We start from the raw sequence: 17078 nt of genomic DNA on the forward strand, positions 1-17078 counted from the left end.
AAATCAACAACAATCCCGCTGGAGAAACCTGATGCCATCGAGGGGAAAATGGAATGACAGTGGTGAGGATGAAGCAGGTCTGATTTTATGGAAGTCTCACTGAAGAACAGGCTCTGCGAACATCAGTACTTTTAACAATTTTGAAGATTTAAAGAAATAGTTGACCTTCCTAAAATCACCATTCCAAACCTGTATGCTGTTATCTTTTCCTATTAGAGCCTTTGAACAATCTTAACCACCCAAAAAAAGGACCATAAACCCATTAAACCACATTTAAAGTAGATTGTAAATCTTTCCTTCTGCTGCAACTCTCAGATGTTGTTATTTTACATACTGTACACTATTGTTCAAAAGTTTGAGATCTGTACAATAAAAAAAAAAACATTAATTCGTCAAGTATGCATTACATTGCTCAAAAGTGACATTAAAGACATTTACATTGTTAAAAAAGATTTCTATTTCAAATAAATGTTCTTTTGAACTGTTTTCAACATTGATAATACTAAATGTTTTATTAGCACCAAATCAGCATATTAGAAGGATTTCTGAAGGATCGTGTGACACTGAAGACTGGAATAATGGCTGTTGAAAATTCAGCTTTGACATCACAGGAATAAATTACATTTTAAAATATATGAAAATAGAAATCAGTTATTTTAAATTGTAATAATATTTCACAATTTTTATGGGATTTTTGATTAAATAAACACAGCCCTAACTTTTGAACGATAGTGTACAGCATATAGTAGTGAATCATTTTCCTACATTTCGTCAATTTCTCACATATAGAGTAATGTTATGCTGATTTTACATTGATGTTTTGTCCTTTTAGAGCTTGACTTACAGCATACATTTACATTTATGCATTTAGCAGACGCTTTTATCCAAAGCGACTTACAGTGCATTCAGGCTGTTTTTTGTTTTTTTTATCAGTATGCATCAAGCGGCAACCTCCCGCTCTCTCTCGTGAAGCCAACAAGGAAGTGACTTAAACTGTAATTCATCAACTGGCCGCTAGAGGCTGGCTGCAAAAGAGGGTCGATCCCATAGACTCCCCATGTTAAAATGCCCAACTTTACAGCAGAAAAAAACATGTTTACAGCCTGGTTCAAAAAATGATTTTGGTCTATATAGCTAATTTTGCCCTTCATGACAACTGTGAGGGGGGTGAATTTTTTTTATAACTCATCCGTTTAAATTATATTAAGCCTTAAAGTTCTGCATAATTAAGGGCGTGGCCACTTGAGTGACAGGTGGATTGCCGCTGCTGTCACCACCGTCGAGCTAGGTGGGCGTGGCTTCAGCAACCTGCTCCCGCCTCTTTGCCCATTTTCGATTATCCGGGAGTGACGCGCGGTGACACGTTGCCAAGATGGCTACGGCCCACTCCGCCCACTTTTGTGCTTCAAAAACGCTCTTCGGAAATCTACATGTGACGTCACGGACACTTCGTCCATGTTTTTATACAGTATATGGTATGCATACATGTTTGAGGGCGAGTAAATCACACAATTTTCATTTTTGGGTCACCAATTCCTTTAAATACTAATGCAACCGTGTATCTTTCGTTTTAAGTGTCAAATTATATGACTATAAACCCCACCAGGAGTTTATATTAAACAGCAATGCTTCTGGAATCTGAAAACCACCAAAGCCCAATTTTCTGCACATGAATGATCGGTGGAGAAAATACTTCTGCTTCCCAGCTCTCTATAACCTTACCAGTCAAACATGCTGCACTGGATAAGTCATAAATCAAAGAGCGCCTGAGCTCCTGGCTCAGACCTTCCTACAGCACAAGTCTGCAGAGGGGAAACCTCATCCTCAAGGACACAGCTGAATTCAGTCTTACAGAATTCTCTGTAGGCATTCAGGTCTATGCAGGAAATAAAAAAATCCTCAAACAAGACGCAAGGATAAAGTAAAAGTCAGAGTCGCCTCTGCAAACCCTCGCTTCCGCATGCAGAGATGACTTTTGTCAATAATAAACGTGCATTTTTCAGACCATTCTGCCATCTTGAAGAACTCCCATGATGCCCTGCTCTCAAACCTGCAGTGACTAAATGCAGCTTGAATGTTGAAGGAAGAGTTCAACCAGAAATAGACTCGCCAACATTCAAATTCATAATGATTCTGGGTTTGGTCTCTTCCTCATGCGAAGCTTTAGACAATTTGGAAGTCCTATGGAGCTTGGAACAAAATAAGGGTGAATTTTCATATTTGGATGAACTATTCCTTTAACATAACTCGATCACATTAGCAGATCAGGTTCACTGGGAAATCTGCCATTTGGTTTGAGTGATCCAATGGACTCCATGCAGCTTAAAGTCAATATAGTGCAGACACCTAAAAAGTAGGGCTTCTAAAATGGTGCATTATAGGCCAGTAAAGTATTTAACCCAGAATAAAGGGCATTCTTTGAGCCTTATGTAATTCGCACATGCATTTAAGACCTCTGAGAAATTTAAACAGCCACGACACATTGTTTAATAACGTCAATGCACTTTGGTTGCATCCATGAAACTACTCCATCTTCCAATTAAAATAACCGTTTGGGAATACAGCTTACATAGCTCTCAAGGAACCATATGCAAAAATTCAAGTTTCCCTCTGAGGTCAAATTAAAATCTGAAATCTATTTTGACTAGAAAGACGGCGTACGCTAATTCTACACTAAAGTCCTGACAAAATAAGTTTGTCTATCTAAAGGGACCATGCTGTATAGTTATGATCTATGCGATAGAATTTCTTCCCCTTCTAAAATCTGGAGGCAATGGAATAAAAAATATAAATATGCTTATGTTTTGCATATCAAGGAGAACCATGCTCAAAAAGGTGAGCCAGCATTTGGGTAGGCTGGACCAGGAAACCTTCAGACCCGTGCGCACAGCGGTGTGGTCGACCTGAAGCCACGTAACATGCACGTTTACGGCATCAAGGCTTTGTCGGAACAACCCTCTCTCACAAAAAAATAAAAAATAAAAATAACTTTTTTCCAGTTACAAATGACATTACGTCTTGTTATCTGCTAAAGGCTAATGCCGCTACCTAAAAACAAACATACGTTAGATGACAGTCTGCTTCTACATTACAAATTAAAAAGGCAGAGTCATGATTCACACAAAGAGAGCAAAATGACAGACAGTAAAGGGCTCTTGGTTTGTCTGAGAACAAACAGCATCACACACACACACACACACACACACACACACACATCCCCGCACAAACAGCTGGTTGTTGTCATGTTCTGGTCTTTTTATGTTCCCTCTTCAAGAGTTCAGCGAGAACTGGTCCTGTTCTATGGGTTTTTTCACCCAGGCACCCAGGCCCGCTTTGTGAAAGGCCTTGATGAGCGTTTGCTTGGCCGTATGGTACTCCAACACTGCTTGTTTAGCTTCATGGTACGAGCAGGGCTTGGGCACTTTGATTAGCAGAGTTGACGAAAGCTGCAGAGAGAGAGAAAAAAAATAGTTTGTGTTTGCACTATTTTGTAATATAATACAATACAAATTAAGCAATATGTAGACTATAACATGAACAATACTGCATGCTTCACATTTCAAAGGTTGAAAGTACAATATATGATAGTTATAATAATACAACATGAAATATAATAATAATTTTATATATATATATATATATGCTTCACATTTCAAAAGATTGGAAATCATTTAAAAAATAAATATTAATAAATAAAATAATAATAAAATAATATTACAATCATTAAACATACTATCTATTTTTTTAACATATATACCATATTTTCTGGAACGTAAGTCATAGTTTTTTTTATCATTTGAAACATGCTGCGACTTCTATTCCAAAGCAACTTATATAATGCAATTAATGTCAAACACACAAAAGTGCACACGTTTGGTACATTACCTAAAGTTTATTTGCATATTCCACAAACTGATAGTTTCAGCTTTCCTTTAAAACATTTGTTTAAGCTTACAGTTTATAATAAATTTTGTTTATAATGAACAGCACTATAATTTATATACTTAGATTTTTTTAATGTTCTGTTCTGAATATTGTTAAAGTTAAAGGATTTTTTTTGTGGAGTGAGGGGAACTAAAATACATGTTAATAGCATTTATAATGTTTGTAAATGTTTTATATTTTTTGTAAACATTTTTTGTACCAGTATTTGACATTATTTCTTAATGTAATAATGAAATGGGACTAATACTCCAATGCAACATATTTGTGTTTTTTGGTAACTCTTTATTTTAAGGTGTCCTTGCTACACGTTACATGTACTTACTATTATAATAACAATTAATTATGCATAATTACATACAAGTAACCCTAAGCCAAACCCTAATCCTAAACCTAATCATATAGTAAGTACAAGTAGTTAATTAATATTACTTAGTACTTAAATGTATAATTACACTAACAAGGACACCTTAAAATAAAGTGTAACCGTTTTTTTTCTGTCAACAATGCAATGCTATACACACGCACACACACACACACACACACACACACATACACACACACACACATACACATACACACACACACACTTTACTAGTGAACAATATAATATGCTTTTGAAACATAAATGTTAAAGGTGACATATCATGAAAATCTGACTTTTCCAGGTTTTAAGAGCTATAATCAGGTTTCTGTTGCATCTACCAACCAAGGAAACGTAAAAAAAGATTAACCCAGTAACTTTGTTTTGGTAAGCCTTTTTATGCAAGCATCTGAGAAAACGAGCGCGTCTGATTTCGCTCCCTAAATAAACATGCGATTTATTTCCCAGCAGTTTACCTTCACAGACATAACCGACTGTTTTTGTAACTCGTGTGTTTTTAACGTAAACTTGTGTGTGAATGAGAACTCACATGCTGTGTGGTGGCCGCTTTCTGTCCGTGTGCTTCGTATGTGTGCACTCAGAAACCGTATATCAGAAGTTTAAACTCATATGGTTTAAACCGCATGATTTCAGGGCGATAAACATGATAATCAGAACCAAAACAGATGTTTTTAGCAGGTCCGAGCTGTAATGGCGCAGCTCTATTCTGGAAAAGGGGGCGGGGAGCAGCAGCTCATTTGCATTTAAAGAGACAGGCCCGAAAAACAGCGTGTTTCTGCTTCCACTCAAAATAGGCATTTTCAAAATGATATAATAAATGATCTGTGGAGTATTTTGAGCTGAAACTTCACAGACACATTCTGGGGGCACCTGAGACTTATATTACATATTGTAAAAAGGGACATAATATGTCTCCTTTAACATCTTCTTTATTATTAAACCAAGTCTTGCAGTAAGTTTGAAAGTGAATCTGTGATAGCGGTACCTTAGAGTGTAGTCGTACCCAGCGGCTGTATAGGGCGTGCTTACAGAGACGTGAGGCTCTGCCCATGTCATCCTTGCCTGTGGTGGCGTTAATGACTTCTAGAGCCTGATCTCCCACCGTCCAGTTCACACTGAAGTTAGGAGCCTTTCCCGGCTGCCGGGCCTCAGCGTTACTGATTCCTGCAATCACACAAATAGTCTAATCATAGTTGAAAATCACGCCCAGAAACGGCCTTGGTGCATTTTCTTTTCTGCACTAATAAAAACATCCAGACTTGATGTAAAGACATTTCTTGAACAATTAAGATGAAATTTGTTTCTGTTTTTAGTGAAAGAACAAAGATAAAACAATGTGCTCAAGGTTGTTTATTCGGTAAATGTGTTAGCTTTAGGATTCCCACACTATTCCCACACACAATATTGTTTAATACATTTAAACAATCATACTTATGAGTGTAAAGGTGTCTCCAATAAGACCCTCAGCAGTAAGTCTAATGACATTGCACATGAACTCAAAAAGAGCAATTCAAAGTTTACATACTAAACCAGAAACAAAGCAGAAACTACTACATTTATATTAACTGAATGACTACTTGAAAAACCCTGTAGCAATGGAAATTAATTGAAAAACACTTGAAGGCTGCATGCCATTATAATATAAATCTTTTATTCATTCATATTTATATTCTTAATAAGTTCATATTAATATAAAAATCTATTAAATAATAATATTATGTAATATTTCAAGAATATTTCCGTAAAGCATAAATGGCTCATTGCACTATGCATTACAGAGCAAGACGACAGGAACAAAACGGTCGTTCTTTGAGCTCGGGTCGAGTATGCTATGCCTCAACCTCCCACAAAACCTCATCAAACGGAGATTTTCAGCAGTGAGCCATTAAAAGCTAGTTCTGCTGGGAATCTGATGTAACCCAGTGCAAAAGCAGTGTTGGGTGTTTCTCTTGAGGCACAAAAAGTGAGAAAGGATATGTACTCAATTCATCGTATATACTTCTCCAAAAGCAGCCAACGTCTCCCTGATGACAAGCGAGTCTTTAATATTAGTGTTTTGTTAGTTTTGTTAGAGTTAGGCAAACTACTAGTAGTTTTTCTAACTACTTTAAAATACAATTAATACTCAGTAATATTATCCAGCTGACTGCATAAATGATGAATTTTGCAGCACTGACCATTATTGAAATGAACTGAATCAACATTGAACGGAGTTTGAGGGCTAGAATAAAGGGCTGGGTATCGATATAAAATTTTTTTGATATTGATACCGATACCTTGACTTCGATACCGGTTCCTGAACAATACTTTTTTCGATACCAATTTTATTAAATCCGTTTTTAACAAGATTACATTATCTCAAAAAAACTTTTTGGTTTTATTTTTTCAGCTTATTTATGTTTTTACAGACTCAAAGACTCATCTCCTGAGCACTGCACAGGAACAAAAGAGCACAAAGGAACAAAATGTGACGTGACATGTGGCCAAGTATGGTGACCCATACTCGGAATTAGTGATCTGCATTTAACCCATCCTAAGTGCACACACACAGTAGTGAACACACACACCGTGAACACACACCTGGAGCAGTGGGCAGCCATTTATGCTGCGGCGCCCGGGGAGCAGTTGGGGGTTCGGTGCCTTGCTCAAGGGCACCTCAGTCGTGGTATTGAGGGTGGAAGAGAGCGCTGTACATTCACTCCCCCCACCTACAATCCCTGCCGGTACGAGACTCAAACCCGCAACCTTTGGGTTACGAGTCCGACTCTCTAACCATTAGGCCACGACTTCCCCAAAGTAACCAACACAGTAAATCAGTGCAAATGGTTTTAATAAAGTTCAAATAGTTTTCAGTTTCCACATATTTTAGGCTACGTTTTCACTAGTGCATTACGTTTTAAAACGCATAGCTTAGACAGAACCATAATTTCTATTAATTTTCCACTGATTAACTGATGAGCATTAGCTGCTTCCAGCGCTGTCTGTTTTCTCTTCCGTGATCTCTGTTCTGACTCAGAGGAAGCTCATTCGCTGCTCAACTGTCAATCATATTACGCGTTCATAACCCGCCCTGTCTTCAATGACGAATGTCCATTACACTTCCGCGTTCAGTTCTGTACACAAGAAACCCAGAAAAACATTTCCACGGATAAAACATGAAGCTAATAAACACGCGATTACGACAGTATGTGATTTGTATGTGATTTTCACGAGATTCTGCCTATTTTCATAACAATACAGGTTGTTTACATGAGAAATGCTAAGCAGGTGTAGCGATTAGCTTAATATAAAAGGCTACAAATAACATATTTCAGCAACATTATATGACCAAACCCCTCATTAGATCGCAATTGGAAGTTATTACAAACACTCGATGGTGGTTTAAAGTCAGTTTTGAGTAAAAGCATAGTATAAATCTTATGAACTGTCTTATGTAGCGTGATGCTACAGTGTGCATGAATGGTTCTGTAACATGCGTTTTTGTTCGTGTAGTGTGGACGGAGATCCTTTCTGAAATGCAGTGGAAACGCCAATATGGACGAGGATCATTTATTTTAAAATGCCGTTTAAAAATGAAAACGCACTACTGTAGTGTAAACGTAGCCTTACATCTATGGGGGTCTTACACACTACAGCCTCACGTTTGAGTCACGTCTCTGGGCGGAACCGGTGTAAACTAGTGTTTTTCCTGGATGCCTCGCCAGAGCCAATCACCAGCACTTGATTTAGGCACATCAAGCATGCTGCACGCTTACTGGCTCACTAACGTTGACCAGATTAGCCCCTTAGGTATCGAAATTTGGTACCGAACGACAAGACATCTTTCGATACTCGATAGTATCGAGGCAATTCGGTCGGTGCCTAAAAAGTATCGAGCTCGATACCCAGCCCTAATAATTACAGTATTGTCTTTGTCTCATATTTGATGATGTTTGCATCATTGATTCTGTTACTTTCCTGTTTATTACAGTGAAGCTGCTTTGCTTATATAAAGCACTATATAATAAAGGTTATTTGATGTAACTACTTGACCAAAAAAGCAGCTTGACTGTAGTTTAACCACTTTAAATTTTGACAAGCGTTTCCCTACCCTGCTATAGGCTGTATAGGATTATTTTCTATCTTTCTCTTTATAAAAAAGAAAAAAAGTGTGAGAGAGAATGAGAGAAATCAGCAGGGGATTTCAGGCATGGTATGGATTACTGAAACAGGCCGGTAGTGGAGAGCAGGCCCATCTAAATTCCAGTAATTCCTCAAACCACGACGAAACTGAAGGCGAGTGGGGGGAAACTGTCCGTCTAGTAAATGGTAATACAATTTGACATGGGTGCCATTTTCAGTGATTTGGGAGAGGAAATGCGAGCCCGTGTGATGTTGTCTTACCGCTGAGCAGGGGGCGGTTGAGGGAGAATTGCTGGGGCAGGTCTTCGATGTCAGCGATCCGCTGGTACATGGCTCTGGAGAGATGATCACCGTGATACAGGCTGCCCAGGATGATGCTGGAGAAGTAGATGGGCTCAGTGAAGTAGCTCATCAGAGAGCCCTGGATGCCCACCACGTTCCACCTGCAGGAACAAGTCCAGACACCTCACATCAGTGTCCAGATTTTATATTTGGGCATCAAGCGGCAACCTAACACAGACTGTTAAAAAGACTGTTCAAAAAGTAACTATAATTAATATTGTAATTTATTCATATTACTATGAGCTGCATAGACCCAACAGTATGCAGATAAAGTTAGAATGAAAATGGATGATGGAAAATGGAGTTAGATTGGACATGCAACAATAAAAGATATGAGAAGCAAAGTTGATAAGCCTATTTATTTTGTGCAGTTATTATTCTTATTATATTAACTTATAATTTTCTTATTATTGAATTCAATTACAATATAATTATTTTATACATTTTTACATGCATGTATTAACCCCTGCTGTACGCAATCCCATCAAAACAGACCCACAACCCATTTTTATTATAATAAATTATAATTCATTTAATTATTATACATTTTTTATAATATAATTATTTTATCATTTCATATTATTTTGCATTGATTTCCCCCTGCCATACGTAACCCCACCAGAACAGACCTGTGGCCCATTTTTAATATAATTATGATTAATTTAATTATTATTACATTTTATTATAATATAATTATTGTATAATTTTATTATTGCCATTTTGAATTGTTTTTCCCGTTATACGCAGTCTCATCAAAACAGACCTGCAACCCATTTTTATTGTAATTATTACTAAATTTAATTATAATTAATTAATAACTTTTTTTATTGACATTTTGCATTGTTTCATCAGTTTTATCATTGACATTTTGCATCGTTTTCCCCCTACGTTCTCAACAGACCCACCCAATTTGATTTAATTATATAACTGATTATAATTAATATTGAATTTAAATATAATTATTTTACACTTTTTTTTCTTCTGTTGTATGGAAACCCATCAAAACAGACTTGCAACCCATTTTTGGATCCTGGCCCACCACTAGACACACTGACTGCACCGTTATTGCACTGACTCACCTTTACAAGAATACATAATTTTTTCTTTCGTTTGTTAATAGCCTGAAGTTTTTCCAGCAGTTTGACATAATGAAACACCTCTGGAATTCCTAATCTCACTCCATCTAAAGCGCTGTAAAAAATACCATGTACAGGCAGATGGAACATAAGTCAATCATGAACTACAAGAATTACAAAAAAAAAAAAGAAATCTGGCCAGAATCCCAGATGTGAATGATTTTCAGCAACAGTGGAAGAATTGTTCAATTAGTGCTGTTCTTCCAAACCACCTCATTTACGTCTTCACAGGTCCCAGACTCACCCACTGGGTCTCCCTCCTCTGCCGTACACAATCAAAAGGCCTAATCAAGCTCAAATCTGCTCCCCAAAACAACACCTGCTGTATGCAGCTGAGAAGAACGCAGACTTAAGTGATTGGAGTCGTTCTCTTCAGTCTGACCAATCAACAGCCTCAGACGTCAGTGAGACACAGTCCAACTTTTGCTACTGTTAATAAGACTACTTTGTTAGCGATGCACTTCTCTCCTGTAACCAGAAAACTCTGCAGCTTATTCAGTTTCTGATGGAGGATATCTAGCCTACTTGCTAATTTACAGATTTGATGACAGTAACCTGGAAAACGTGACAAATCCAGTGATGATTTCATCCCTAAAAGTGTTAATTAATTTGTTTTGCAGAAGCCAGCAAATCAAACAGGAAGTGATTTTCACATAGTACTTGTGAGTTTTTGTGTGTAATATGCGGCCAGTGAATGTACTTTGGGTGGTTGTCTGAGACTAGCCAAGTACAAGAACATTTGATTCTGGCCGTAAGACAAGAGCTCTAATCAAAAGAACTGTGATGCATAAAAAGCCAGACATTACAGATCAGAGTAAGAACAAGCAACCTTTAAGTTAAAAATCCAGTGGAACAATTCAGACTAATGATATAGATTATTTAGCAAAGATGCATTAAATGAATCAAAAGTGACAGTAAAGATTTTTACTGATGATTTCTGAAGGATCATGTGACACCGAAGACTGAAATAATGGCTGTTGAAATGCCATCACAGAAATAAATTATATTTTAAAATTAATAAATGTTAAAGACAATAAATGTCTTTAATTCTTTAACTCTACATTTTTAATTTATAATTATTATTAGAATGATAATTTAATAAATTAATTTAAAGTCAAAAGTTAAAAATAATAAAAAAAAATACATTTGCAGTTATTTATTTCAGGGTTTTTCTACATTTAATTTGGTTCTAAATTAGTGTAAGATAACAACAGGAGAGTAGTAACCAGGCAGAGGGTTTAAACACAGACAGACAGATTTCACTGAACCAAACAACACTACTGTTTATTACAGCTACTGTTATCCTTATCATTATTCAGGCACGGGTGGCTCAGCACCTCCCATGAAAAATTCACAGGAACACCCTCCACCTGCCGTGTCCCTGTTTGAGATCTACATCTGGTCATGTTACTAGCAGAGCAGGTACAGACTGACGGATGAGACACAGAGTTCTATCAACACCACACACTCATTCATCTCAGCAGATGGGCTGCTTTTCCTTGAGTGTGAGCTCTGAACATCACTTCTGCTGTGTGTGAGTGTGTCAGACTGTCCCTGAGCAACACATAAACCAGCCCAGCTCTGACTAAACACCGCTTTCCTATGAAAATCAGAGCGATAAACGGAAACGTCTCGGTTACGTATGGTAACCCTCGTTCCCTGAAGGAGGGAACGGAGACGTCACGTCGGATGACCGACGAATTGGGATCTCGCTTAGAGAGACCAATCTACTTCGAGTGTATCCGTCAGATTTTTCCGCCAAGGGGTGTGAACGTAATGAATACGAAAACGATTATTTATTTTTGATAATTATTATTTTATTTCAGTTAGTTTTTCAATACCTGTTGTTAGTTTCGTTTCGTTTTAGTTTTTCAAATATTTTGACTTTTTTATTTTATTTCAGTTTACGAAATAGTTTTTTCATCAATCGTTTTAGTCTTAGTTTTAGTTTTTGTTTACGAAAATAACCTTGGTACAGAGGAGGTATTCTCTCATTAGCAGAGACAGGACCTGTGCTCTCCGGTCCCAGCTGTTTCTGACACATCCTTATCTGTCCGCTCACAGCTGCTGGGTGGCAGGAGATGCCACACTGACCCCACAGGATGAATGAATGCTCCCTCCTATACTGCTAATGCACTCTTCTTTTAACTAGGGTTATAGTAATGTTGAACCCATGCATTTCTTTCCCTGTCAATTATGAAGTCCGGTAAGAGCCAATGGGCAATTAAATTCATAAAGCCCTTGTTCGCTTCACAGCAGTGACAGGCACAGCTTCCACCTAGTGCAGAGAGATTAACCAGAAGGTTCTAGACTAATGCTTTTGCTGAGCTGTCCGTTATTCTAATAAAGAGGGCTGACAATAGCTCCGCTCCAAGGGTAAGGGAGCTGCCTAACTAGACAGCATTTTTAGCAGTAAAGGTAGGAAGAACATTATGCTCATTATAACTGTAAATATATCATTACAATTGAAGAAAGCACTGCGATGAGCTCAGCAAAGAGAATTTGAATGTATACTTATTTCATGAAATAGCAACAAGTAGCATTTTTTAAATCTAAATTAGATTTTTAGCAAATTGTGTCATTATCTTAGTAACATGCTAATAGCCATCAGTTCAGGGCTCAAAATAAATAAAAATGGCCAACTAATATTAAACATTTAGTAATATTTTATATATTACATATATACATATATCACACACACACACACACACACATATACATATATATATATATATATATATATATATGTGTGATATGTGTGTTTCAGTTAATTGCCAAGAAAAGGGGGTCTGAATACTTTCCGTACCCACTGTATAACACAACATTTTTATTTATTGTTTTCTTAGATTGTATTTATATATATACTGTAGTGGTCAACCGATATTGTTTTTTTGACAGCCGATGCCAATGGCCGATATAAATGTATTTATTTAAATTAATATTTAAGAAATTTGAAATCATTTGAAAATTGATTAAAAAATAAATTTGTAAAATAAACATACTTACAGGCTATAAACATATGTTTATGTAATAGGCTACGCGCCGTCAAAATAAAAGTCCCGACTCGAACGCATCAGCCAAACAGAAAAACTTATCGGCCGATGCCGATATTTGAAAAATGCCAAATATCGGCCGATATATCGGTCGACCACTAATATACTGTATATATACACATATAATTATATTTAATACAAATATTTTTTTATAAATATAAAAAATTCTATATTATAAATGCATGCAAATCCAAAATACAAATGTATATATTTAATATTTTTAATATTCATATTTAATATTTATTTTTTAAATTATTGTGTGTATATATAATTTATTAAAGGTCAATTAAATATATTAAACAAAATTAAAATATTAAAGCTTTGTATACATTTATAATAATTGTAATAATTTTATTACACTATTTAAATTAATTAGTTATTTTTTGGGAAAAACAATTTACAAACAAATAATACATACAATGTAATATTTTTTTAATAATTAGCTATAATGCAACAGCTACTAACAGCTATAAACCTCATAAACAGTTTGTCTGGAAAAAGAGGACATAAGTGTAGGGCCATTACTGGCCCTGGGACATCCTTAAGGCCGAGCTGTGTAACTGATATTGTTGCTGATACATGAGCATTCAGGCGCATTTACATTTATGCATTTGGCAGACGCTTTTATCCAAAGTGACTTTGACTACATTCAAGATTCATGTTTATATTTGATCTGTTCACATTTTTTTTCCCAGTTAGGATGTCTATGTAGATATGTACATGCTAGCAAACTACCTTGCGATTTTGTCACTGCATGACATCGTAAGCAGCCTCTCGCCCTGCAGAACGCCGTCCCACGTCTGTATGGTGTTACTAGAGCGCACCGGGATGGTTCCCTCTCCAGACTCGATCTTGGTCCTCAGTTGGCCCCTTGCCTTCCTGTTTGGGTGTCTGTCTCCCTGGTCTGAGGAGAACAGAAAAAAAAAAAACCCCAGAAAGAATTAAACCATGAAATAAACATTTAAAAACAATGAGCGGCACTTACAGGCAATGCTTCTAAAATTATTAATCTACTTCAACAAACCAAGATATTTAATCAACCAATAACACTAACTTAAAAACAGTAACTGTGTGTGTTATTTTTTTTGCTTCAACAGCTGAATAATTGTATGATATATAAAGCCAAGCAAAATAATTTAAATACAACACTCGAGAGCAGAATTAATCAGGCCACAAGGGGAGTCGACAACGCCAGCTAATTAAAAACACTGATGAAATTTATTTTTTGAAATGCAGTCAGACACTCGAGTGAAATTATAATGAAATGCGACCTGATCATAAGAGGACCCATCCTGATCTTAATTGAATACAACTATTCAGTTTTGATCATTAATTTCAAACAAGTGTTTGAGTAAAATAACATCCTCACACACCTCCCGCTAGACCCTGTATAAAGAACGGAAGAGCTTGGCTTATTAAAGACTCAGTCTCACCCTCTACACCCGCCTCGTGTGGAGAGAAGATCCGGGCGTCTCCGCAAGGCGATGTGCTGATGTAAAGATGAAACTGGACATTGTCTTTCAGCCGGTAGCCACGTTTGTCACACTGCGTGAATATGGACTTTTGATGCTCCTCTTTATTGTTACTAAGTTTAGAGACAGACAACAGAAAAATTCTTCTCAATTATTGTCATGAACAGATACAAAACTGTATGACTATAATTATTTTGACTGCAATTTGAACTTCAAGAAGAAGAAGAATTATTATAGATTATAGAATTTTTTTAACTTAATTTTCAGAAATATTTCAATAGATCACAGCATTTGGTGGTTTAATAAATTGCAAAAGGCTAGCTGACGATTAATCTATATCACGCATAAATTCTGAGTATAAATATTACATATCTCACATGTACACTGTTTTTGGAACAACTTGATAAAAAATATATCTAGATCTATTCTTTATTCTAGATTTATTATTATTTATTACAGAATACATTTTGCATCTATCTATCTATCTATCTGAGATGAATTATATACTGTGTGTATATATATATATATATATATATATATATCATTAAACCACAACATTGGTGATTTAATAAAAAAGCTACATCACAATTAATCATATCTAAATGCTGAGTGTGTGTGTATATATTTTGTTGTTTGTGTGTGTATATATTTTGTGGTATTTTGTTTGTTATTAATTTTTCTATAATATTATATTAAATATATTTCCATATATATTAAATTCAATCACAACATTTGGTATTTTAATAAATTGGAAAATGCCCTGATTCATTTCTATTAATTGTGCATCTCTATTTAAACTGCATACAATAACACAAAATATTAAATTAAAAACTGTTTATGACATTAATTTCCCTTCCTGCTAGGCTAAACATCCATCATGCTATGGTGACATATGAGACGTACACTGACACGCAGGGCAGTAAAGGCAGCGTCTCACCTTAAGAAGTGCTCCAGCTGCATGTAGAGATACCTGATCAGGGAGCGACGAGCAATGATTTCAGCGTGACAGTCGTTGAGCGCCAGGCCACGGTCGCTCATATACTCGCCGTTTATACACTTGGTTCCCGTGGAGACGCAGATGACCTGAGCGTCCTTGACATCAGTGCCTGAGTTAACAGCAGGAGGAAACATACCAACAGAAATCACACGACATTCTCTCACACCTGAAAACTACTGTACTGAAGTCTAGGAATATCTAGACTTAGGAATCATAAGAAATGTATAGATTTAGGTTCTGATTCTGATTGCTTGATTTCATTATTGATTCTTTTAATAGTAAAAGCATTCTTCATTTCAAGTACATGAAACAAGTCTCATCAGTCCAGTCAGTAAGTTATTCATAAGGCTGATTCATCTTTTTGACTGATTCACAGGCTCCGAGCCAATTGGCGGGAGAATGCAGATGTTTGTTGTTGCGGGGGTTTTTTTTTATAATGGAAACATTTCTGAATAAGATCGTCTCAGTTCTAAATCCGGTGCAGAACTCTACCTGTTGTCATGACAACACCAGCCAGAACTTTCCGTCGTGCGTGTGGAGACGTGAAGTTGTCAGTGAGCTCGCTGAATTTGTCCACTACCAGACGAGAAACGGCATCTGCAAGGACCTGGTAAAGAGCATACAGATGTCAGACTTCACACAGACTGCACTGCTAACATCAGTAAAACATCAGTACATCCATGACTCTGCTTTAAGCAGGCATGGAATATTCAGAACAGTATAGACATCATGGCTAAATTCAACATTAAGTCAGAAAAACATGCTCCTTGTCTTATTGTTCAAGACTCATGGGAATGGAAGGCCATTTCCGCCACGGGATTCTGACCCACAATTGCGTGCTTTAAACGTGCAATTCTGAGGGAAAAAAGGCAAAATTATGAGATATAAATTCAGAATTCAGACCTTTTTTCTCTGAATTTTGAGTTTATACCTTGCAATTTTGTCTTTTTTCTCTGCATTATCTCGCAATTCTGTTTTTGTTTTGTCTGTGCCATGGAATAAAAATCTCTTAGTGATTAGTGACGTGACATGTGGCCAAGTATGGTGACCCATACTTGGAATTAGTGCTCTGCTGAGAACAAAAGTCAAGTAGTTATAAGTAAGTAGATAGTTATTAACTCGCAATTCTGAGTTTGTATCTGGCTATTCTAGAGAGGAAAAAAGAATTATGAGATAAAAACTCAAAATAATTTTTTTTTTTTTCAACCCCTGGCAGAAACGAGCTTCCATAGATGGGCCCATATATGGGTTTTTATCCTCAGCTCACTGTGTTGCTTCACTGGCAGGAGTGAGCAATATATTGAATATGCAGGACATATATCCAATGCTTTGCTAGTGACAAGACATTAAGCAACTTGGTGAACACCATAGTGATTTTTATTTGGCCATCAAAATTTCCTAAAGACAAGTTTCAAGGTCTTTCTTCGTCTCACAACTTGCAAAAACACTAAAAGAGACTCAAGTCATGATTGGTAAGTTTGATTCATTTGAAACAAATGAATCAGTTCAGGCCAATTAAGCAAATCAATTTAGAATTTCAACAATTTGTCTGAATCACTCAAAAATGCTCAGTCTCAACATGAGAAGTTTTATATATAAATTAAAACATTTTAGTAAAAATGTATGAAG

The 17078-nt window shown here is 36.4% G+C and overlaps 1 protein-coding gene across 1 annotated transcript in view; it reads right to left on the minus strand.

Annotated features, from left to right (window-relative positions):
* Window positions 1-1786: 1786 nt before the first annotated feature.
* The window catches only part of adarb1b (adenosine deaminase RNA specific B1b), a 90096-nt gene continuing 74804 nt past the window's right edge, over window positions 1787-17078 (minus strand). Inside the window, exons 5-11 of the mRNA XM_016570303.1 lie at window positions 15942-16056; window positions 15390-15558; window positions 14414-14565; window positions 13716-13884; window positions 8711-8892; window positions 5313-5491; window positions 1787-3446 (exon numbers count right to left, since the gene is read on the minus strand). Coding sequence (XP_016425789.1) covers window positions 3270-3446; window positions 5313-5491; window positions 8711-8892; window positions 13716-13884; window positions 14414-14565; window positions 15390-15558; window positions 15942-16056 — 1143 coding nt within the window. The 3' untranslated portion in view covers window positions 1787-3269. The remainder of the gene's footprint in view (window positions 3447-5312; window positions 5492-8710; window positions 8893-13715; window positions 13885-14413; window positions 14566-15389; window positions 15559-15941; window positions 16057-17078) is intronic.

Source organism: Sinocyclocheilus rhinocerous, unplaced genomic scaffold (assembly GCF_001515625.1).
Source record: "Sinocyclocheilus rhinocerous isolate Xijiao unplaced genomic scaffold, SAMN03320098_v1.1 scaffold1554, whole genome shotgun sequence".
In the NCBI taxonomy this organism is placed as follows: Eukaryota; Metazoa; Chordata; class Actinopteri; order Cypriniformes; family Cyprinidae; genus Sinocyclocheilus; species Sinocyclocheilus rhinocerous.